This window comes from Ailuropoda melanoleuca, chromosome 10, assembly GCF_002007445.2.
Source record: "Ailuropoda melanoleuca isolate Jingjing chromosome 10, ASM200744v2, whole genome shotgun sequence".
Classification (NCBI taxonomy): domain Eukaryota; kingdom Metazoa; phylum Chordata; class Mammalia; order Carnivora; family Ursidae; genus Ailuropoda; species Ailuropoda melanoleuca.
In genome coordinates, this window is record NC_048227.1 from 30,346,581 (window position 1) to 30,371,576 (window position 24,996).

Genomic DNA, 24,996 nt, shown 5'->3' on the forward strand with positions numbered 1-24,996 from the left:
AGCTTGTGTTCCCTCTCTCGCATCTGTCTCTCTCTCTGTCAAATAAATAAATAAAATCTTAAAAAAAAATTAAAAAAAAAAAAANCACAATAAGACTGAAGCTAACTTTTCAACAGAAATTACAGAAATCAAAAGACATGTAATGACATCTTGAAAGTTCTGAAAGGAAATAACTACCTACCAATTCAATACTCATGTTAAAATATCCTTTTAAAAAAAAAGACAAAATGGAATTATTTCCAGACCAAAAAAACCGACAGACTTTATCTTGAGCAAAACTAAAAAAAGAAATAACAAAGTTCTTCGGGCAGAAGGAAAACTTTCCCAGGTAGAAAGGCGGAAATATAGGCAGAAACAAAGAGCAACAGGAGGGGTAAATAGGTGGATAACTCTAAATGAATAATGACTGTACAAGATAGTAGTATCATCTCGTGAGATTTAAAATACAGCTGACCTTGAACAACAAGGGTTTGAACTGTGCAGGTCCACTTACACATCAATTTTCTTCAATAAATAAGGTATAGTACTCTCAAGTGTATTTTTTCTTATGATTTTTAATAATATTTTCTTTTCTCTAGGTTACCTTATTGTAAAAATATAGTCTATAATACACAGCATATACAAAATGTTTGACTGTTTATGTTATCAGTAAGGCTTCCAGTCAACAGTAGACTATTAATAGTTAAATTTGGGGGGGAGTCAATGGTTATGCATGAATTTTTGACCATGAGGGGTCAATGCTCAATGACATTGTTCGATGGTCAACTGTAATGTGAAATTAAAATTTGTGAAAACACAAAAGATGAAGGGGGAGCAGTAAATGTTATAGGATTCTAAGGTCAAGCATTACCTACAAAATGGCAAAAGTAGTAATTCATATTGGATTCTAATTATTAGAGGTAAGAATCCAAATCATGATTTTTAGGACAATTTCTAAAGAAATAATGAAAGATGTATAATTAACAAGGTAATGGGGAAAGAAAAAAAAAGGATTAATTCAAAAGAAGGCTGAAATAGAGACAGACACAGAGATACAAATAGGGGAAAGGCCCATAAAATAGATGGGATAAAAGAAAACAAGTAGTTATGAACTCACATATTTCAGTAGGATTACACCAAACATAAACTAAATTTTCTAATAAATAGATAACTATTTCCGAATTGGATTAAAAACACATGTGTAGTTTAATAAATAATTATTAAGCAGGTAGCCACCACTCAGGTAAAATCATTTTATATGACCAGCACTTCAGAAACCCACATGCCTCTATCCTGTATCCTAAACCTCCTCCATAAAGAGCATTTGTAGTGCTAATTTCTTTGTTGTAGTCTTTAGATTTACCATCTACCCTTGATTTCCTGTATAATTTATTTTTTTTCTGGCTATCTCTGACCCTTATTGGAATGGAATCCTACTATTTGAGTCTGCTTTTCCATGATATTTTTGTGGGAGTAACTCGTTCTGCTGCATGTGACTGCAGTTCTTCCACTGCCACTAATAGACAGAATTCCACTGTATGGATTTACTGCAATTTACTTTTCTTTTCAACTGGAGATGGGCTTTTTGTCCTTCTAATTTTCAAAGATTATGGAAAATGCTAATACACATTCCTCCACATATATCCTAGTGCACCCTCAGAGGGCACGTATCAAAGGATGGGGCTGTGAGGTCAAAGGATATTCAGATCTTCAATATTTTTAGGTAAGGCCAAATATTTTCTAAAGCATTATACCAATTTACTCTTCTAACAACAAAAATGTTGTTAAATAAAATCAGTTCCCTTTATTTCAAAACCTCATCAATATACCTGGTATTGTCAAATTTTAAAATGTTTTACTTCTCCTTACCTGATTATGAAAAGGTATCTCATCATGGCTTTAATTTGCATTTCCCTGATTACTAATGTAGATGAGCAACTTTTCAAATGTTTATTATTGGTCATTTGGAATTCCTCTTTTGTGAAGTAGATGTACAAGTCTTTAGCCCATTTTTCTTCTGTATTATCTGGCTCTCACTGATTTGAAGTGTTTTCTATGTACTCTGGTACGAGGTCCATAGAGGTTCTACGTGCTGCAAGTGTCTTCTCCACTTGATGGCCTGTCTTCTCGCTAAAATTATTGTGGCTTGAGAGAAGTTTCTTTCTTTCTTTCTTTTTTTTTTTTTAAAGATTTTATTTTATTTATTTGACAGAGAGATTGGCAGCGGGAGAGGGAACACAAGCAGGAGGAGTGGGAGAGGGAGTCGCAGGCTTCCCACAGAGCAGGGAGCCCAATACGGGGCTCGATCCCAGAACGCTGGGATCATGACCTGAGCCGAAGACAGACGCTTAATGACTGAGCCACCCAGGCGCCCCTTGAGAGAAGTTTCCAGTTTGAATAGGGTAAAATGGATCAATTTTTTTTTTTATCGCAAAGGTATTTGTGTCTTAAGAAATCCTTTCTTATGCCAAGTTCAGGAGGACGTTCTATATTGTCTTCTAAAAGCTTTGTAATTTTCCTTTGAGTTCCTTAATCCACAGAAGATTGATTTTTATGTGCAGTCTACATAGAGATCCAATGTCTTTTCTATTTTCCTCAACATGAATAGCAAAGTAACTGCACCATTTACTAAAAGTCAATCATTTCCCAAATGGTGTGACATACAGTCTCCATCACATACCACATACACATACATGCATGGGTTTCTGGATTCTCCGTCACACTGCTCTATTTGTCAACCACTTGAATTGAGTAATATCACATTATTCTAATTGCTGTTGTTTTGTAGTGTCCTGACATCTGATGGCAAATTCCTTCCTTTTTGTTTCTGTAGTTGATGGATATCTTGGTCTCTTAATCCACTGTATTTACATACACATTTTAGAATCAGCTCAGCTTGTCAAGTTCCACAAAATTACACACTGGAAAACTGACTGAAATTGCATTCTATAAATTAATTTGAACAAAAGTCAAAACATTCTATAAATACTGCATTGTTCAACCCATAACATTTTCATTTTTCCAATGAACTCTTCCTTAATATCTCTCAAAGTTTTATAATTTTCTTCAGTTATTACATGTCTTATTAAGTGTATTCCTAGGCTTGATACTACTGTATTGGTAGCATATCTTTTATAAATATCTTTTAATTCCCTAATTGTATCTCATATACAAGAATATAATTTCTTATGTATTTGAGATCGGCAATTTTATTAACTTCTTGTTAATCCTAATAATTTACCTGTAAATTACTTTGGATTTCCTACATCGTATACCTACCCCAGTCATCCAAGAATAGTAATAATATTTCTTCCTTCTTTTCCAATCCTTTCTGTATTGACCTCTTTTTCTTTCATTAGCCAAGAGATCCAGTATAATGTTAAAGTGGTGAGAGCAGGCATCCTTCTACTTTGTATCTCAAAGGAAATACTTCCGATATTTGACCATCAGATCTGTTTTAGGGTTTTTGTAGATACTCTTTACCAGAGTAAGGAAGTTATCTCCCTACTCCAAGTTTGCAAAGAATTTGTGTTTAATCATAAACAGGTTATTTTATCAAATCCTACCTCTATTGTGAGTTAATAATGATTCTTGCTCTGGCAAATTACATTAACTGATTTTTTATTATTGAACCAATCTTGTAGCATTCCTGAGACAATCTTTTATAGATTGTTGAACTTGGGTTTACTAGTATCTTGTTTAGGGTATCTGCGTCTATTTCATGGGTAAAAGTGGACTGTAATTTTCCATTTCTGTAAAATGTTAAAATTGATTTTAATATCAGAATATCATAATTATACTAGATTTTAGTATCCACTCTCCTAAAACAAACCGAAAAATATTCCCTCTTTATTTTTCTGGAAGTTTGTTTAAAACTGGTATTGTTTCTTTCTTCTGTGTTTTATAAAACTCACCATTGAATCCAGCCATCAGGGTCAAGTTATATACATTTGTTATTAGCATGGCTGCCTGGGACAGGTTTCATAAATTGCACATTCTGCCTTCATTATAGAACATAAGGTAGATTGTTCATATCATAGATAGAAGCCATTGATAAATTTGACATATTAGTAGTCTACAAAATGCTATCTTAATGGGGTCTTCACTTTTTCACTTTTATCACTAGCATTTTATTTTCCTTTTTTGTCACTTAATGAGTTTCAGCACACAGCTTAAGAGTGGTAACAACAAATACTGAAATGTGACTCTTGCATTCACAAACTAAATAAATGCCTTCTTTATAGCAGCGTCCTGGTTCAAAACTAAAATGCAGGACTCAGTATCATGCAATATTAGGGTTTCTTCTGAAGAGTCAAAACTGCATGTAAATTCCCCCAAATCAAGGATCTGCAAATGGTATAGATTTATAATGTGTCTTCTTCATTTTGTGGCCTCCTTGAGTACGCACAGCGATTTGGGGAAAGGGTGGTGTTCTTCAAATAATTCCTTATTTTTGGTTATGTATTTTTCTCTTTTTAAAAGCTGGAGTATAATTTAACATATAAAAGGAAAACCTGAAGATATCTTAAGGAGTTAATGTTAAGAATAAATAAATAATACTATAAAGCTCCAAACCTTGCAAATCACCAGACCAAAGAAAAGAATCCATTAAAATGGTCCTCCCCCAATATTTGCCTAGGCAGGAATCACCAATCATGTTTCTTCGTTAAACTAAATGACTTTTTCCCTACCAGCCCTGAATCTTTTAGACAAGATCAGAGGTTAGGTGTCTTGGTTGTTTTTTGACTCAATTAGGCAAATAAATTAACCTGTTCACGGTAATATGAAGTCATCATGATTCATGACAATGCTCTCATCCTGTAGGAATCGAATACTTTTAGGCACTTTTTTCCTACTCTTACTTTCCTAGCCTTACTCTTCTCTGTAACTTTTGTAAGCCACTGTTTTATAGGACCTTGACTTTTCCATGTTTAGAACACAAAGCACAGGAAGGATCAAGCGATCACTCTGATTACCGTACCAAAGATGGAACACACCACAACGGAAAACCCAATCCCCTGGTCGATTCAAAATTTTATTTAGTACTGTTTTGTTTTTTTGTTTTTTTTTTAAGTAAACTCTACCCCCAGTGTGAGGCTCAAACCCACTACCCAGAGCATCGAGGGTCGCATGCTCTATGGACTAACCAGCCAGGCACCCCTATTTAGTACTTTTAGAACAACGATTAAAGCTCTGGATAGCCAATTCCATTCCTTCATAACAGACAAGAAATGAACATGAACCTTTAAGCTGCTTCATTCTTAACTGAGAAACTGTATGTTTACAAGTATAGTTAGAGAACTTTATGCATTTTTGTAGAAAGGCCTACCTTTCAGAAACAGCCTCACTGTGATCCCTTGATAAATTAACCTTTTCACTGGCTTTTGCTGAAGGGTTGGAAGGTTCAGAGCTCACAGAAGTCTGTCCTTCATCTGGACTACTGACTGACTCTGGATTCTTTTCCAAATTCACGGTCTCTGAATTTGTAACCTGTTAATTGGGTGAAGAAAAAGCAGTTAAAGGGAGTGTTACCACTTGTGTTCTTCCACACAAAACTGATAGGTAAAATTTCACTTGTAAAATGTTCTCAAAATATTCTTGAATACATATGGCAAAACATATGTTAAATTATATGTATTTCAACAGCACATGACAATGCCTGCAGTGTCTTTGCCAAAATGAATTTAAAAAATACTTCTAAGAAATAAAAATAATGATAGTACAAATCAACTTCCTAGCTTGGGTGAAAAGGAAAAACACACAGCTAAGAACTTAAACAACATTTTATTACTATTAGACTAAGTTTTAGGAGCTCAGAAACATTAGACTGTAACAAGCACACTTTTACTTTCATTACACACCGAATAATGGTGAAGAGAAGAAATAAATCCAATTTCCAACTTCTTCTTCCAGTTGATGAGTTTTGTTTAAAACTTGGAAGTTGAAACACTTAGACCATGCTTTGGTTGAGAATGTGCAGTTTAAAAAAAATATGTCTACATTAATGCAGAAGGGTCAAACTGACTGCCCAACTCATGAGCTTTTCTGGTGGATAACGTGAACAAAAATGCCCGTAGGCAAAGACAGAATTCTGAAATGTTATTAAGGTTGCAGATTCTTGATGCAGAAATAGGTTCTAACAACATTTGGAAAACAATAGCAAAAAATATTTGGTATCCTTTCAGTTCCAGGACAAAGTGGCTCACTTTTCCCTGCTACTCTCATCTAAGCATAATGAAAAACCCTGGAGATAATTCAACAGATAAACACAGAATGCCTCTGAAAGGTGGAAAGAAAAGGCCAGGATGCCTGAGGATCTTGAGACTGCAGACAGAAAGCACAGTGAGCTCCCTCAGTGTTCTTTTTATTATCCATATATCCTACACAATGGGTGCCACAAATGCCAGGGACTCACCCTTCTCCCCAGACCTAGAGCAGGGGTGGCTGAACCTCTACTCCACACCTGCAAAATCAGCAGCCATATTGGGGCAGCAGTGGATCTAACTGGCTGCAGTCACCGTATTGGCAAAGCCCAGCCAGGGACCAAAGCCCAGGACTCCACAGCTGAAACAGCAGTGAGACTATCATCACTCATTTGGGACGGCCATGGGCAAGGATTACTGAAGCATCAGCGTTGCTGGCAGGGCTACATCCTTTCTGGAGGCTTCAGGGGAATTTTTCCTTTTTTCCAGCTTCTAGAAGCTACCAGAATTCCTTGGCGCATAGCCCCTTCTTCCTTCTTCAATGCAATCATTCCAACCTCTGCTTCCATTGTCCCATCTCTTTCTTCTGCCTTTGACCTTCCTGATTCCTTTTTGTAAGGACCCTTGTGATTACACTGAGCCCACCAGGATAATTTCCCCATCTGTGAGCTTCTTTTAACACTAAAAGTAACATACTCACAGGTTCTGGGGGTTAATTCATGGATCTCTTTTGTGGGTCATTATTCACCATTATCAACCACTGTGGCAAAATTAACACAAAAGTGACATTTATATAACATTACATCCAACATTCAAGTATACATGGAACATTCACCAAGGAAGAGAAAGCACATCTTGGGCTATAAAGTGTCAACTCTCAAGACAAAAATTTTACACAGTATGTTCTCTGATCAAAATGAAATTAGATATCAATAAAAATAAGATACTTAGAAAGGTCCCAAATGTTTGGAAATTAAACACACACTTCTAAATAACCCATGGGTCAAAGAATAATACCACAAGAGAAGTTATAAATTATTTTCAACTAAAGAAAACCAAATGGGCACCTAGGTGGCTCAGTCGGTTAAGCATCTGCCTTCGGCTCAGGTCATGATCCAGGGGTCCTGGGATCGAGTCCCCCACTGGGCTCCCTACTCAGCCGGAGTCTGCTTCTCCCTCTCCCTCTGCCCATCCCTCTGCTTGTGCTCTGTCTCTTTCTCAAATAAATAAAATCTTAAAAAAAATACAGTACATCAAAGATTATAATCTCTGTAGTCAGAAGTGCAATGTCCAGGGGTGCTCGAATGGCTCAGCTGGTTAACTGTCTAGCTCTTGGTTTCAGCTCAAATCATGATCTCATAGGTCGTGAGACTGAGCCCCAAATTGGGCTCCATGTTCACCAGGGAGTCGGCTCGAGATGCTCTCCCTCTGCCCCTCCCCCCACTCACACATGCTCATGCACTCTCTCTAAATAAATAATTTTTAAAAAGATTTTATTTATTTGTCAGAGAGCCAGCACAAGCAAGGGGAGAGGCAGGCAGAGCAGGCAGAGGGAGAAGCAGGCTCCTCACTGAGCAAGGAGCCCCATGGGGAACTCGATCCCAGGACCCCAGGATCATGACCTGTGTCAAAGGCAGCCACTTAACCAACTGAGCCACCCAGACATCCCTCTAAATAAATAAATTGTTAAAAAAAAAAAAAAGTACATCTAATCACTGAGAAGATGCTTAGAAAATGCTTGGGAAAGCAGTGCTTAGAAGGAAATTCAAAGCTTTAAATGCTTTCTAGTAGAAAAGAAGATTAAAAATTAATGTTCTTTCTCTCTTAAGAACCTGGAAAAAGAATAAATTATATCCAATGTAAGTAAAAGGAAAGAAATTATAAAAAACAGAAAAGAGACAAGGAAGAGAGACTAAGATTTTTAAAACCCTAGTCAAGACTGATCAAGAAAAAAAGAAAACACAGATTATTTATTCTATTTTTTTTAAAGATTTTTTTTTTTTAAAGATTTTATGTATTTATTTGTCAGAGATAGAGACAGCCAGGGAGAGAGGGAACACAAGCAGTGGGAGAGGAAGAAGCAGGCTCACAGTGGAGGAGCCTGATGTGGGGCTCGATTCCCATAACGCCGGGATCACGCCCTGAGCCGAAGGCAGACGCTTAACCGCTGTGCCACCCAGGCGCCCCAAAAACACAGATTATTGGTATCAGAAATGAAACAGTATATCACTAGAGATCTACAAATATTAAAAGGGCAGAAAAATTTTGTCAATAATTTATGTCAACAAATTCAACAACAAGATAGAAGGGACACATTTTTTGTGAAGATAACTTACAAAACTGATATGAGAGGAAATAGAAAAATCCGAATTGCCCCTTACCTATTAAGGAATTGAATTTCAAGAAAAAGTCTTCCTACAAAGAAAGCTCCTTGCCCAGATAGTCTTCAGATATGGATTCTATCAAACATTTAAGGAAGTAAAAAGATCTTACACAGACTTTCAGAAAACAGGGGAGGGAATATTTCCCAATTCATTTACTGAGGCTAGCATAAGTATGATACACCAAAGCAAACAAAGAGGGTACAAGAAAAAAGTCAGTGAATGTGTACTGAAGACTATATTCAAATTTTACATAGAAAATATGAACAGATACCAAACTCTAATGATACCCCTGCTGCTGCAAAGTGCATTTTGATACAAAAAAAAAGTAGTTATGAATGCACCAAATATAAAGATGGCTTAGGAGATGAACAGACAGACAGATAGAGGACAAAAATAAACATACTAAAATAGTAAAGGTAGAATTTAGGTGCTATGTATACAAACGTTCCCTGTAAAATTTTGTCAGCTTTGCTGTAGTATCTGTTTGAAACTTTTTATCATGAGAAAACGGTGGGGCCACAAATCACCTCGCTATTCACTCGATGAAAGACATGTAAGTAGCATTGACTTCTGGCCACCTGAGGGCATCCTCTCCAGAGCCAGCCTCACAGGGACATTCTAAATATAAATTTTTCTTTAAAGCCTTCTTCGTTTGGAAATATATTTCCTATCTTAAAATCCAACTACCTATAATGGTGGATCAATGAGGCAATTAAAACTTGCATGTGTTTATACCAACCTTACAGGCTGTATTACTGGTTAATACATTTGGTTCCAAGCAATTCTTTTGAGATTGCAATACTGCTTTAATACGTCTTTGAAGTTTTGATATTTTTGCCTAGAAGAAAAAGAGAAAAACAAATACAAAACCAGAGTACTAAATAATATATGGAGATGGAGGGAAAACTATGTATCTGCCAAACCAGTCTTGTAAGACTTAGGCATCCACACAAGTAAATGAGAAATTCTTATATAAGCAAAGATTTAAGTCATGTTTGATGCCAGTATAACATAGAAGAATGGAAGATAAAAACATCAAACTTTTAATTGAGCCACCATAAAATTAATGTTGGTAGAAATACCAATCAGCAAGTAACCCTAGAAGATTAGAACAAAACAAAAACCCTGGGACGTCTGAAACACACTGTACAAGCTCTAATACAGAATATATTTTGAATTAAGAGAAACTGCCCATATATTAAGCCTGTCAACTGACAGAGAATAAGTGACAACAGGAGAACACAGAATAATATTTCCAGAAGTATTTCACAAGGGCCAATATTGCTAATAAACTCTACTACCTACGGTACAGTGCATCAGGCTTGGGCTCAAGGATCAGGCTTGGGTCTGCTTTCTTGTTTTCCTTTCCTAACCTGTAAAATACCACCAAATTCTACTTGAAATGAAATCAAATGAAATGAGAAACTTACGAAGAGTTCATCAGCTATTGCTTCATGCTTATTCCTGCACTGTGTCTTTCCAATGCGTTCGGTCAATTCTTTCAGCTTATTATCAAATAGTTTGTAATTTATACTATAGATCTCCTGTCGAATCAAATGTTTGACCTAGAATTTTAAAATAAAAACCAGAACACCCCATGTTTCAAATTTAAAAGCAATTTTATTTTCTACTCCTTAAAAATAGCTTTGTTCTTTTCGGGATTTACTGTAACCGATAAAATATACATTTTCACATTTTTATGTTTATATTTATATTACCAGAAATTTGAATATCAAATTTAGCAAAACACACCCAGTATCTAAATATATGGATATGTTAGAACATAAATTTTATTCTCCCAGGGCTAATTTTCATTTCCTACAGTTTCAGCTGAATTCCATAATACATATTAAAGGAAAGGTAAAAGCCTATATTGCATTTATATGTTTTAATGAGCATAACTGAAACCAAGTATTCCATAAAAAGGAACTCCACTTATCTGAAAGCCAGAGCCCTGTGAAAACGGTTGGTTGGTCTATAGTGGATATGAAACAAATGACGAAAGTCTGAGCCTCGACCCAGCCATTAACAAAGCCGTATGACCTCTGGGAAGTCACAACACCTCTCAGCTTCATCTTCCTTGCCCACATGTGGGTAGGTAATACAACGTTGAACATGTGATGCTCACAGGATTTTTATAAGAGTATAAAAGGTTAATATGTCAAAGAGCTCCATAAAATAGAAAACAGTGAATTGGTATAAAGGAAATAAATATGCAAGATAATCTACTTTACTTGCATAGGATTTTTAGGGAGTGACTTTGTTACTGTTAAAACGAAGAGGTCAGGACTAATTAGGTAGTGACTAATGCTATTTGGCATAATGCACGCTATTCTAACAGTGTTTAGTAGCTATCACTTGAAACATTAATGCATTTCATTATCTGGCTGTTTTTTAGAAAATAGGCCTGTTTTCAGGGAGCATAGTTAATCTCAATGCCCAATGATATGAAGAGCTCTGCTGAGCCATATATTCAGAAATATCCACTGTAATTTTTGCTGAATTTGTATCCTCCTGTAAGCTGCTTTCGTAACAGAGTAGGTAGTGTCTCTTAATAACAAAACCTATCATGATACACCCAAGGTATTTATTAGTAATATTTGTATCTTTCCCCTAAATTCTTGCTTCTTGGTGTTTGAAACTGGAACACAAAGCTTCTATGTTAAACTCTTTTATACTGATATCAGTGGGATGATCAGGGTTATTCAGCAACTTTGATTATTCTCAAGGTTTTTCCTTCTCATTTCCAATTGTTCTTGCTCTTCAACATTATCATCTACTTGATTTTTTCTGTAATGCTTAACATTTCTTCAATGATTTCTCAACATTAGACATGATTATCATTTTTACTGTCAAACTTTTAAGTATTTGATTCAACTAATAAGTGCTAAAAATAACATACTATCTTTACTGACAGGCGACACCTGTTACCCATGTGTGGTTTTTTTTGTTTTGTTTTGTTTTGTTTTTTTTAAAGATTTTATTTATTTATTTGACAGAGATAGAGGACAGCCAGCGAGAGAGGGAACACAAGCAGGGGGAGTGGGAGAGGAAGCAGGCTCATAGCGGAGGAGCCTGATGTGGGGCTCAATCCCGGAATGCCGGATCACGCCCTGAGCCGAAGGCAGATGCTTAACCGCTGTGCCACCCAGGTGCCCCCTATGTGTGGTTTTGATGGATTACTACAGGTTTGCCAGTTCAACGGCTGGGGTCAATATATAAAGCTCATACTCAGATGAATCTTGGGAGAAACTCTCTAATGTTCCGAATGTGGAAATACTGTTTTGCTAATAAGCAGAGATCACACAGTGTTTGTGAAAATTCTCTGGTAACACATGGGATATTTGTTAAAACTCACAGATTCCTAGGCCCTAGCCTGGATTCACCAAACAGCATTTCCTGGAAAAAGGCCTGGAAAGCTGTCTAATTAAAAGGCACCACCAGTAATTCTTATTAGGGAAGTTAGAGAAAAGAGTAGCCTAAAACAACAGTCTTCAACTATTAGTGAGTTCAATAAACCACAACTGAAACAAGTAAGTACTCCCGGTGACCCAGATGGAGGCAGACTCTTAAAACGTGGTTAAAGGACTAAATGCCCATCCACGGGTTGTTTCTCTTGGTTAGAGTGGACATTCGTTCTTATTTAGTGGCGATGGTATTCATAAAAAAGACACAATAACCTCCACCAAATACTTCATAAATGTCTTCTGCTGATGGTAGTGTGTCCAAAATTATGGCATCTGACGGAAATCCTAGGTACAATTTGCAGATGGCAGTGAAAGTAGCCCAAAGATTGGAGAAGGGCTAGCAATTATATATTTCCAATCTGCCTCAACTTTCCAAGATGGTGCGTAGAATGAATAACTTGGATTTTAGAAGAAAAACTCCACTTCAGTAATTTAATTAGAATCAACAAGGCCAAGATCCTTATAAAAATCTCAAAAAAGAAGAGTCAACAGCTCTGGGACTCTGTTAGGGAAGAATAACGTCAGAATAGTAGACCCTATTTTCACTGGGATTCAAGCAAACAAACAAAAAAACCCAAAGAGATGCGGTTTAGAGAGTTAACTCTTTGGACAGGAATTAAAATATCAAATGATGGAAATCTAGTTATTTGGAGGTAGGTAAAAAGATAGTAATTAGCTAAAACCCAAGATGTCTCTGAAGAATACGCAAGACACTTCGGGGAGGGAGGAGGTGATGGTGAAGAAAACAAAATAAACTTCATTCATCCAACCTTGTTGGGAAGACCATCTTCTGTGTCAACTCAGACCAAGTATTTTGTGAAACAGATAATAGTAATGAATGAAAACTGTGATTTTTTCATGCCAGGGACACCAAAATATTCAAAGATTAAATTTTGTCTTTCTATGTCCCTGTCAGAACTTATTTCTAAATTTAGCCACTAATCAATGGGAATAAGGCACAGCTGGAATCCCCAACTTTTTTCTTAAGTTAGATCTATGCTCACCGTAATTCTGCTACCGCTTTTCTGCAAATAACAGAATATTTACATATTTTTTTTATTAGTGTTTCCTTTGGTCTTCCTGGAAGAAAAGACAAAGTAGAAAGGGAAAAATCTGCTGACTCACCTTTCATGCTGGTTCTGCATGATCTTTCAAAAAGGTTTCCATTTATTTATGTGAATACATAGTCATATCATATATAACTATATGATTGTAAGGGTCTGTTTTAGAAAACAGTAGTGTTTTTGTTTCTGAAACAGCAGGATAGTTTGGCTTCAGACATTTTGGTCCATTATAGTTGACAGACATTAATCTACCACATAATGACTTTCAGTTGAATAATTCTAGTGGTAGTAAAATAGCAAAACATGATCGTTAAAACAGGTCCTCATTACAGGACCTATTAAAATTGAAGCTCTTACACTTAAACTCAAGAGTTGATCAGACATGGGAAACTGCAGTACAATGAAATAAAATGGGGCAAAATGAAAGCAAGATGTGTGTTTGATGATGCTCTAAGACAAAGTATCAGAAAATGCAACCTATCTGTGTAAACCTGGAAATTAGGGCAAGTAAACCCAAATTCTGCAGAACTTTATGATGGACTTCTGGGTTGTGTGAGTCTATGAAGTAGGGGTCAACTGTGATGAGGTATACAAAAGGCTGTAGCTGTAGATCAGAGAACCCCAAAACCAGAACAACAGAGACTGAATTATTCAGCAAAGCTTAAGGTCAGGCAGTGTCTGACTTTCTAAGAGATTTAAATGTAATAATGACTAAAAAGTCCATTCTCTTTCTAATACAGCACTCTACCTACACATGATTCTGTAGGTTACTCTGCATATGTTTTTGTAATGTAAACAATTCTCTCTCCCTAATACCTCCATCGGTTGATTCCATTTCCATATACCACCTTTGCACCAAGTGACAGTCTTTGTACTAAATCATCATGGAGATCAATTAAATTTTACCATATTTACTAATGAGAAGTTTCTGAAGCAAATATATAAGCCCCAATATCTTACCTGTTTCAGCAATGCTGTTTGCTTTTCCAGAGCTACACAAATATTTTCATTAATTTGCTCTGAAGTTTTCATGCGCTTAACATTTTCTTTGTTTTCTGAAAACATCCTCTTCTTTTGATGATGGCCTTGGGGAAATGGAAAGATCAGAAAGTAAAAATATTCCTTCTAAGGAAGGAAACAAGGGAATTCTCTAATCCAGGGACTCGCTAAGGAAATAGAAAAAACTAAAATGTGACCAAAGCAGATTTTTTTAGCAAATGTAATTGTCTAAAAAATTGTGATAAACTAACCTTAAAAAAAATGATTATCTTTAAGGTTCTTAGGATTTTGGTCCCATATTCTCCTTCCAACTTCATTTAATATCTATTTAATACTGATAAAAACTGAATAACTTATATAGCACTTAGTCCTCTAGTTACTTAAGTGGTCTTACATTATTTTTATACAGTGACTTAGGCAGTCTGACATATTTTTAATAGGTGATCCTGTTATTTTTAAGTAATTTTAAATCCATTTTATTAAATGATCACTACGTAGCCTAGAAAAGAACACAAAATTTATCCTACGAAATTTTTCTTACATTTTATTAACTTACAAAAAATATCCTTTGAATGAAAATTATTTTTGCTATTTTAATTATTTTATAACTCCAGAATTTCATTGCTTGACTCTTTGATGTTTCTCTGCCACTCCACACAGACATGGATGTATGTTTATCTGTAATACATACCTATAATGTATCAGCTTTCACTTGGCATATGATTTACAGGTCAATTCTATAAAAGGAATGAGTTCACTAATAATTAAAAAAACTCCCTCAACTAGCCTCCTTATTAACCTAATAAATAAAATCTCAAAATAAGAAGAGATGCAGATGAAATAAACCAAACAATTGCCAGAAGTCACCTTTTGATTTTTTGTACGCTCAAGTGAAAGCGATTGATTCCTTCTTTGCCAGAATTTACTTCCCTTCAGATATGGAGGATACCATTTCCCTCTCCTCACCCTAAATGGTTTAGAAACAAGATACTCTGAAATGATCACTGTCATCATTTACTTTTTCCCTGGCTATATTACTCCATGGTTTCTATATCTGAGGCTAAAACAAAATCCCCCAAAAGGAAAGTGACAATGACTATTTTAATTTCTCCAAAAGATGCAGAAGTATACACTTACTGTTATCACTATCAGTGTCAAGTGCTGACTGCTGTGTTGAGTCTATACCTTCACAATTTGAAATGCTGGAATGACAGGTTCTACAGGATTCTTCACTTTTCAAAATGTCGGCAGCACAGTTACTGGAAATGACTGAATTCACCAACTTAGGTATTTTATCAATAGGCACAAAACGGGTATCTGAACTTAAAAAGTCACCTTGACTTTTATCACATGACTCAGAGTTGGAGTTTGATTCTAAATAGGAAACTATCTTGTTGATTCTGTTATCATCCAAGGTATGGTTTACTGTAGTTTTTGGCATTTGAACCATACCACTCCAGACACTGAATGGACAACAAATGGATTTCAGATTACAATCTTCTTCATATTGTTCAAAATAGGATCTTGCTACATCTGTCGGACATTCAATATGGTTTTCAGAAGTGTTTTGTGAATCTTTTGCCTCTTGTGTAAAGAGTTTCCTGGAAGAATCTATTGTTTTACTTGGCTTTTGGTAAGGGCACACAACTTGTTCTTCAGTGTATTCCAATCTTGTTTCTGAATCAGCAATTTCTAGTGGTTTCATTACATTCTGAGAAAATACTTTATTTTTCTCTGAGCATATTGAATTTTTGTTAGAGTCCAATAAGGAAGCGCCATTTTCAGAATGTCCGTATTTGCTTTTCATGACACCAATACTTGAATTCTGATTACCACTTGACACATTGTTCCCAGGTGCTGTCTTCAGTGCTTTGGCATTCTTTGACTTATTCAGGATCTCCACTTGCTTCCGGCAACTCGCAGGCATTGTTTTTTTGGCTTTTAGTATCTTCCGCTTGCTTCTATCTGGACTTGGCATCTTTTATACCCTAGAATTTAAAATACCATATTTAAATGCACTTCTCTAACAGACAAAAGCTTATTTATTTGTAATATTAAAATAATGTTCAAACTATTTCTAGAGATTTAGATAATGATTTTTCTTCAAAGTTACATCCATTTTCATCTATCACTGAAAATGTACAGTTTTAATTTTTTTCTATAAATCTAAACTATATAAATTCAAACTTTATATTGCCTCTAAGCCTCTACTTGATACTAAGCCCATTAATTTTATCTGGACACTTTTTGTATCACCGCACTGGCATAACTGTTAAAGTATGGTTTCAATAATCCAAGCAGGCCATACCTTACATAATCTAAAGATTAAATTACATTTCTTCATAAAAACAAAACTCAATGTTTCACAAAGAATTTTGCATTTTCTATACCTAGTGGCACCTTCTTAAAGCTTTCCTAATGTTCAAATTGCCAAAATAAATGGTACTGCAGGAGTAATTCCCAATAGTTAGGAGTATAAAATGAGTGCTAAAGATGCACAACATGATGCCAGTTCAAACAAGGAATCCAACTGAGCTTTTAATTATTTTTCATAATTTAATAAAAATCTACATAGCAGAGAAAAATATTTTAGTGTTTATCTCTCACTATCTATATCAAGTGTGATCTAAACTGTAGGTAGGTAGATAAATGGTTTAAAGGAAATAACTCTGTGAAGTTACAAGGCAATCAAAGACATAATAAAAATGACAAAAAAAATATGTGTGTGCGGGCATGATACGCCAGTTATCTAACAAACTATAGAGAATTTATTAAACTGAAAAGACAGAATCTAGGACTTTTGAAGGCACAAATAACCCAGTCAAAGCTACATGAATAATTTTTCATTTATCACTATATCTTCCTTGAAGCTTTCCTTTACTATATCCTTTTAATTTACCACATCATTTGATCAGGAACAGTTCCAGAATTTGTGAGACCTGAAGTTAGAGGTGAATATTTATTTAGAACAAGAAAAAAAAATCACAACAAATTCAAATTTAAAAAACCCGTCTGTCCTGTATAGGGGTGCCTGGGTGACTCAGCTAGTTACGTGTTGATACTTGCTCTCAAGGTCATGAGTTTAAGCCCTGTATTTGGCTCCCCATGCTGGACATGGTGCCTACTTAAAAAACAAACAAACATTCCAAAAAACAAAAACAGACCTGTCATGTATTTAAAAAAAAAAACCCACAAAATCCAAAAAAATAGCATTCTTTCATTAATTAAGGGCTTGACTCAATATAAGGTTTTTTCCTATAGGACTACATATTTGATTGCCTCTTCATGAACACAATTTTTGCAGTATTTCCCACAGAGAGAATGAACAAACTAAGTCCTTCTTCTAACATGGTTGAATTAATTTTTTTCTTTTTAAGTATGCTCCATGCCCAGCGGTGTCGAGCCCAATGCAGGGCTTGAACTCATAACCCTGAGATCAAGACCTGAGCCCATGTCGAGTTGGATGTTTAACCAACTGAACCACCCGGTGCCCCATTAGCATGGTTGATTAAACTTTAACTGATAATCTGGAGGCATAAAACAATCAGCTTCATGTAAAGACATACTTCTTGTTGGTACTGTACAGCTATGTGCCCTATAAATTCAAAAATTCTTAATTTATTTTAAAGACAATTCATTCATATCAAAAATGAAAAAATGTCTGGTGAATTTTTAGATGAATATGCTATCATTTTTCTAACAAAAAGAGAAGTTCTTTCGACTAGAAATCCATGAGAACTAAAACTTCTTATGTTTTTAAACATCAGTTAATTGGAATATTTTTTCCTGACTACATTCTGGCTTCCTAAATTTCAATTCGTGGCTTCTTCACTCCTTGTATATTTCAGATGCCAGACACCGTAGGCAATATTCCCATCACAGTCAGGCCAATAGGGAATAATTACCTACATTCAAAAGTGACTATGAACCACAAATGTATCCTACTTAAACTCACACTAAGTATATCCCCAATCACAAACTGCCTGAAGCTACTCTACTGCCAGGTGACACAAAGGTAAGGAGAAATCAAGATGAAGAGAGACAGTAGTCCTAAGTGATTATAGTTGAAATATCTTACTTTCATAAATCTTACAAAAACTACCAACCATGTGAATACATTGCTATGGTCCTTTCTCAGGGCCTTTAGAAAAGGCCCAAACTAGTGAAAAGCCCTCAAAACTTTGGAGTAAATACACCTCTGCATTTGATGCACATACAAGACGTGTGATGTCCATTAATGAGAAAGTATGGCAACATATGAAAACACTGAATATCTTTGAACCACCCACCATTCAGCCAAATACCACCAGTAACTTGCATTTATCCAAGTTTTCCCACACCATGCCTCTTCCCCTCTTACCCAGACTAAGGTAATTTTGTATCCTAAATTTTGAGTTTATACTTCTATTACTTTTTAGGTTAGTTTCATTATAAATGTAATATGTAAACAATATAGTTTATTTCTGCTTACTTTTGAGCAAACCATACAGTTTTCTAACACGTTTCTTCATGCACATCCCCAGACTCATCCATGAAACTGTGTATAGTGGTAATTCATACATTTTAATGGCATCATAATGATCCATTGGGTCAATACAACAAAACCTGTTAATCTAGTTCTTTATGAAGGATATTTGAGTGACTTCCAGTTTTCTCTTTCTTACTAACATTATTGCTATGACTATTGTTTCAAGGTGCATGTCTATAAAATTTTTTGAGTGGATTTGTTGGGTAGCAATAAGATATAAAAATGTTCAAATTTTCAAGATAGTCAAATTATTTTCCAAACCAGGTGTACCAATTTACATCCCTACAGGCAATGAATGAGTTAACACTATCCACATCCTTTCAAGCCTTTGGTATTGCCAGACTTAATCTCTACCAATGTACTTGGATATAGATATATATCTCATGGTCTTAATTTGCATTTCCCTAATTAGTAGCATCTTCTTATGTTTATTGGCTATACGTATTTCCTTATCTGCAAAATTCCTGGTTCTACCTTGCTTATTTTGTTTTTGATTGGGTTGTCTTTTCTCATGTATTTCTTAAGAGAACTTAATGTATTATGAATAATAATCCTCTGGGGGCACCTGGGTGGCTCAGTTGGTTAAGCATCTGTCTTCAGCTCAGGTCATGGTCCCAGGGTCCTGAGATGGAGCACCATGTCGGGCTCCCTGCTTGACAGGGAGCCTACCTCTCCCTCTCCTCTGTGCTTGTGCTCTCTCTCACTAGCTCTGACTCGCTCTCAAATAAATAATAAATAAAATTTAAAAAATAATAATCCTTGGGGCGTCTGGGTGGCTCAGTCATTAAGCATCCGCCTTCTGCTCAGGGCATGATCCCAGGGTCCTGGGATCGAGCCCCGCATCAGGCTCCTCAGCTGGGAGCCTGCTTCTTCCTCTCCTACTCCCCCTGCTTGTGTTCCCTCTCCTGCTGGCTGTCTCTCTCTGTCAGATAAATAAATAAAATCTTTAAAAAAAAATAATCCTCTGTCAGTCATTTGTTGTATGAGTTACATGTATCTTCTCTCATTTCTGGCTTGTCTTTGGATCTTCCTAATTTTAATACAGACAGATTTCTTTTTTTTCTTCAATGGCTAACATTATAATCTCTCTTGAGAAATCCTTTCACACCCCTAGGTATACTGGTGGTATAGAAGCCTTCTTCAGATCTAAGTTATTTCACGACACAGACCTGCACCACAGCTGTGCAATTATAAAAATATATAAAAGCAGACCTGAGTGAATATATAATAGGAACACTTCCTCAGAGAGAATTATTTTTAAAGTTTATAAACATAAGAAAATTGGTCCTAACAGTGTGCAACTTGTTAGCTGATATAACTTAAGGCACTATAGAGAGGTACCTCACTTGGAAAACCTCTGCATTGCCAGTGTGCTTAGGGAAAAATAAGTAAAACTGCCAGTGAAAGGCTCAGGGAAGTTAAGTACTGGCAACTGCCTAAAAGGCAAACGACAGTTTACATATTGTAGAGAGGTTTAGTGAAACTTATTATTGGGAGAATAAAAATAAAAGACTTAGTCTAAATGGGGATCCCTGCCATCACCAGAACTTCTGACTCTCTTCAACCAGCTTGAATCCTTTGCTGTCAAATAAGCAACATTTCACACAGATCTTTAGAATTATGGTACTGTCCAGCAGCACGAGGTAGGAAAGAGAAGTCATCTGTATTTTCTCAAGTTTTAAAGATCTGTCTTTTGTAATTTAAGTCCTTAATCCTCCTAGATTTGACTTTAGAATATGTTGAAAGGAAGGGATCTGATTACATTATGCCCTCAGGTGTATAATTAATTATTGGACAGTATCTTGTCAACTTTGAACTTTAAAAATGTTACCTTTCATTTATCTGATGATGTAATTCCTACTGAACATACTGCTGTCCAACCCATCAATTTGCTTTAGATGTCTCTTGTAAAACTTACTGAAAATATTTTAGCCTAATGAATCTTTTTTTTTTTTAAAGATTTTATTTATTTATTCGACAGAGAGAGAGACAGCCAGCGTGAGAGGGAACACAAGCAGGGGGAGTGGGAGAGGAAGAAGCAGGCTCATAGTAGAGGAGCCTGACGCGGGGCTCGATCCTTTAACGCCGGGATCACGCCCTGAGCCGAAGGCAGACGCTTAACCGCTGTGCCACCCAGGCGCCCCTAATGAATCTTTTAATAGAATTTAATCCATTTACATTTATTATGCCACTAAAGTTTTAACTTATACTTGCCTTCCGATTTTCACAGCTTTTTGTTGTTATATTTTACTTTCTACTGTTTGTTATCTCTGTATCATTCTCAAACATGAAAATGTCCTTTTTATAAGGTGTATATACTCTTCACAATTCCATGGATTCTAGTATTTTTAAAAAGTTTTCTAAAAGCCTTTCAGCCAATGTTTCAGTAACTATTGAAGTAAAGAGTAAAACAATATCATTTAAATATACATTATCTTAAAGTATTCAAGGGGCACCTAGCTAGTTCAGTTGGAAAAGCACGGACTCAATCTCTGGGTCATGAGTTGGAGCCCCACATGGGGTGTAGAAATTACTTAAATAAACAAAACTTTAAAGTATTTGAACTTTACATCCCAGATTTTACCTTACTTTGATGTTATATATACATTCACGAATAATTCTGGATATTTACATTCTGCTTCAGAGCCAAAATTGGCTATTATTAATAAATCTGCCATAAACATTCATGTGTAAGTTTCTGTGCTGACGTGTTTTCATTTCTCTTGGTTATATGCCTATATGGAACTGCTAAGTCATACTGTAACTCCACATTTAACCTTCTGAGGAACAGACTGTTTTCAAAAGCATCTGGACCAATTTATATTCACAACAGGAGTGTATGAGAGATTTTGTTTTAATATCTCTTCAACAACACTCTTTATTATCTCTTTTCCAGTAAAGTCATCTTGGTAAGAATGATGTGGTACCTCATTGTCATTCTGATTTGCATTTCCCTGATAGTTAATGCTGCTGCTTATTGGCCACTTGTTTATCTTATTTATTCAGATCATTTGTCCACTTTAAATTTGGGTTATTTGCCTTTTTATTATTGACTTATAAGAATTCTTTATTCTAGATTCAGTCCCTTTTCACATGATTTGCAAACTTTTTCTCACATTCTGTAGGTCTTTTCATTTTCTTGATAACGCTTTGAAAAATTAAAGTTTTTAATTTTTTAAAGAGATTTATTTATCTTAGAGGGGGCTGCAGAGGAAGAGAGAGTCTTAAGAAGATTCTAGGCTGAGTGTGGAGCCCGGCATGGGGCTCTATCACGACCTAAGGCAAAACCAGGAGTCAGAGGCTTAACCGACTCTGCCACCCAGGTGCCCCAAGTTTTTAATTTTTATAAAGTCCAATTTAGTTTTGTATTTGTAGCTCGAGCTTTTGGAGTCACATCTAAGAAACCACTATTTAATCCAAGGTCATGAAGATTTATGCCTGTTTCAAAGTTGTATAGCTTTACTTCTTTGATCCATTTTAATTATATATAGTGTGAAGGGGATCCATTTATTCTTTTATATGTGGATAGTTGTTCTAGTACCATTTGAGCAGGCCATTCTTTCCTCCAATGAATTGTTATGGTACTCTTGTCAAGACCAATTAATTTAAATCTTAAGGTTTATTTCAGGATTCCCAGTTTTATCCCACTGATATACAGGTCTCAATTACTGTAGCTTTCTGTTAAGTTTTAAATTTAGGATATGAGGCACAACTTTTTGAGGATTGTTTGGGCTATTCTGAGTTTCTTGAATATGTTATGAATTTCAGGATCAGATTAACAATTTCTGCAAAGAAGCCTACTGGACTTTGATAGGGATCATGTTGAATATAGATAGATCAATTTAGGGAGTATGGCTACCTCAATTTTATCAAGTCCTCTGATCCATGAACATGGAAGTCTTTTCATTTACTTATTTAATTTCTTACAAAGGTATACTGTAGTTTTTAGAGTTTTGCACTTCTTTTTGATACTGTTGTAAATGAAACAATTTCATTTTTGGATTGTTCATTGCAAGTACATGGAAATACAAGAGAATACTGTATATTGATCTTGCCTGTAACACTGTTGGCCTTGTTTTTATTTCTAGTTTTTTTTTGGGGGGGGGGTTCCTTAGGATTTTCTACAAGCAAGATCCTGTCATATGTCAGTAGTTTTATTTCTTCTTTCCCAGTCTTGATGCCTTCTATTTCATTTTCTTGTCTATCCTGACTTGAAACTCCAGTACAATAACAGAAGTGGCAAAAGTTGACATCCTCTTCTTGTTCTAACTTAGTGGAAAAACCTTCAGTCTTTAACCATTCTATATGGCGTTAGCTGTGGATTTTTCACAGATGCCCTTTATCAGGATAAGGAATTTCCCAACTATCTCACTTTGTTGAATGTTTTTATCATAGAGGAGCACTGCATTTTGTTAGAAAATATTTTAGCATCTATTAACATAATCGTATGGCTTTGCTTTCTATTCTATTGATATGGTAGATAAATGTATTTTTGGATGTGAAACCAACATTGCATTCCTGGGATAAATACCACTTGCTCGTGGTGTATAATCCTTTCTCTGGGTTGCTGGATTGAATTTTTTAGTATTTTGCTGAGGATTCTTGCATGTATATTCATAAGAGATATTGTTCTGTAGTTTTCTTGTGAGGTCTTTGTCTGATTTTGTTATCAGGAGAATACTGGCCTCTGGGCCTCACAGAATGATTGGGGAAGTGTTCCTTCCTCTTCTATTTCTTAAAAAAATGTGCAAAAAATTGGTATTTTTATACATTTTGTAGAATTCAACAATAAAGCCATCTGATACTGGCCTTTTCTTTGTTCTAATTCAGTCCCTGTACTTGTTATAGGCCTGTTCAAATTTTCTATTTCTTCTTGAGTCAGTTTTGTTCATTTGGGTCTCTTTAGGAATCTGTCTATTTCAACCATTTAATTGATTGGTATAGAAGTGAATTGTTCTATTGTATTGTCATTAGTTTTTTAACTTCTGGAAGGTCAGTACTAATGCCTACTCTTTCATTCCTGATTTCAGTTACTTAAGTATCTTTCATATTCAGTCTAGGTAAAGGTTTGTGAATGTTTTTGGTCTTTTTGAAAAACAACTTTTAGTTTCCTTGATTTTCTCTATTTTTTTTCTTAATTTTATTACTTTCTGCAGTAATCTTTATTATTTCCTTCATTCTTCTGACTTTAGTTTGCTCTTCTTTTTGTATTAAGATTAAAAGTCAGATTATTGACTTGATATCTTCTATTTTGTACTCCCCCCCCCTTTTTAAAAAGTAGGTTCTACACACAGCAGAGAGACCAATGCAGGCCTTGAACTCATGACCCTGAGATCAACACTGAGATTGAGTTGGACACTCAACTGACTGAGCCACCCACGTGCCCCGAGACCTTCTTTTTTAATATAGGTGTCCATCACTAAAAATTTCCTTTTTTTAAAAAAAAATTATTTGATAGAGCAAGCATGCGTGGGGGAGAGGGAGAAAGAGCATCTCAAGCAGATTCCCTGCTGAATGCGGAGCCTGATGCGGGGCCCTGATCTCATGATCCTGAGATCAAGACCTGAGCTGAAATCAAGAGTTGGATGTTCAACCGACTAAGCCACCCTGGCTCCTCGACTACAAATTTCATTCTAAGAATTGCTTTAATTTCACTTCAAAGTTTTGGAATGTTATGTCATTTTCATTCATTTCAAAGTATTTTCTAATTTCCCTTGAGCTGTTTAATTTGCACACAGTTGGGAATTTCTCAAATTTCTTCTTGGCACTGAATCCTAATTTCATTCCACTGTAATCAGAGAATGTACTTCATCGATTCCAATCCTTTTAAGTTTGATGAGATTTGTTTTATGGCTCAGTATGTCTATACTGGAAAATGTTCTATGAACATGAGAATAATGTATTTTCTGCTGTTATTTTGACTGGTCACAAGTTGTCTCCTAGGTCTACTTGGTTCGTAGTGTTATTCTTAAGTCTTATTGACCTCCTGCCTAGTTTTCTATCCAGTATGAAAGTGCTGTATTGAAATCGCCAACCATTATTATTGAATTGTCTATTTCTCCCTTCAATTCTTGTCAATATTTGCTTTGTGTATTTTGGTGTTGTTATTAGGTGCATATAATACATACATACACATATATGTATATACATAATTGTTGTAACTTCCTGAGGGACTAGTCCTTTTATTATAAAGCATCCCTCTTCACTTTTAGTAAAATTTTTGTTCTAAAATCTGTTTTGTCTGAAATCAGTATAACCACTCTTTCTTATGGTTGTTCTTTGTACAACAGATCTTCTTCTATCCTTTCACTTTCAACATATTTGTATCTTTCAAACTAAGGTGTATCTCCTGTAGAAAGCATATATTTGAGT

General features: G+C 35.5%; 1 protein-coding gene across 4 annotated transcripts in view; it reads right to left on the reverse strand.

The window, feature by feature from the left end:
- The window catches only part of ATF7IP2 (activating transcription factor 7 interacting protein 2), a 65,527-nt gene that overhangs the window by 34,645 nt on the left and 5,886 nt on the right, over positions 1–24,996 (reverse strand). For all 4 annotated transcript variants that reach the window (XM_019803180.2, XM_019803179.2, XM_034670378.1 and 1 more), the window contains exons 2-6: positions 15,234–16,084; positions 14,058–14,182; positions 9,997–10,131; positions 9,306–9,404; positions 5,309–5,469 (exon numbers count right to left, since the gene is read on the reverse strand). In XM_019803180.2, the coding sequence (XP_019658739.1) occupies positions 5,309–5,469; positions 9,306–9,404; positions 9,997–10,131; positions 14,058–14,182; positions 15,234–16,074 (1,361 nt within the window). In that variant the 5' untranslated portion in view covers positions 16,075–16,084. The remainder of the gene's footprint in view (positions 1–5,308; positions 5,470–9,305; positions 9,405–9,996; positions 10,132–14,057; positions 14,183–15,233; positions 16,085–24,996) is intronic.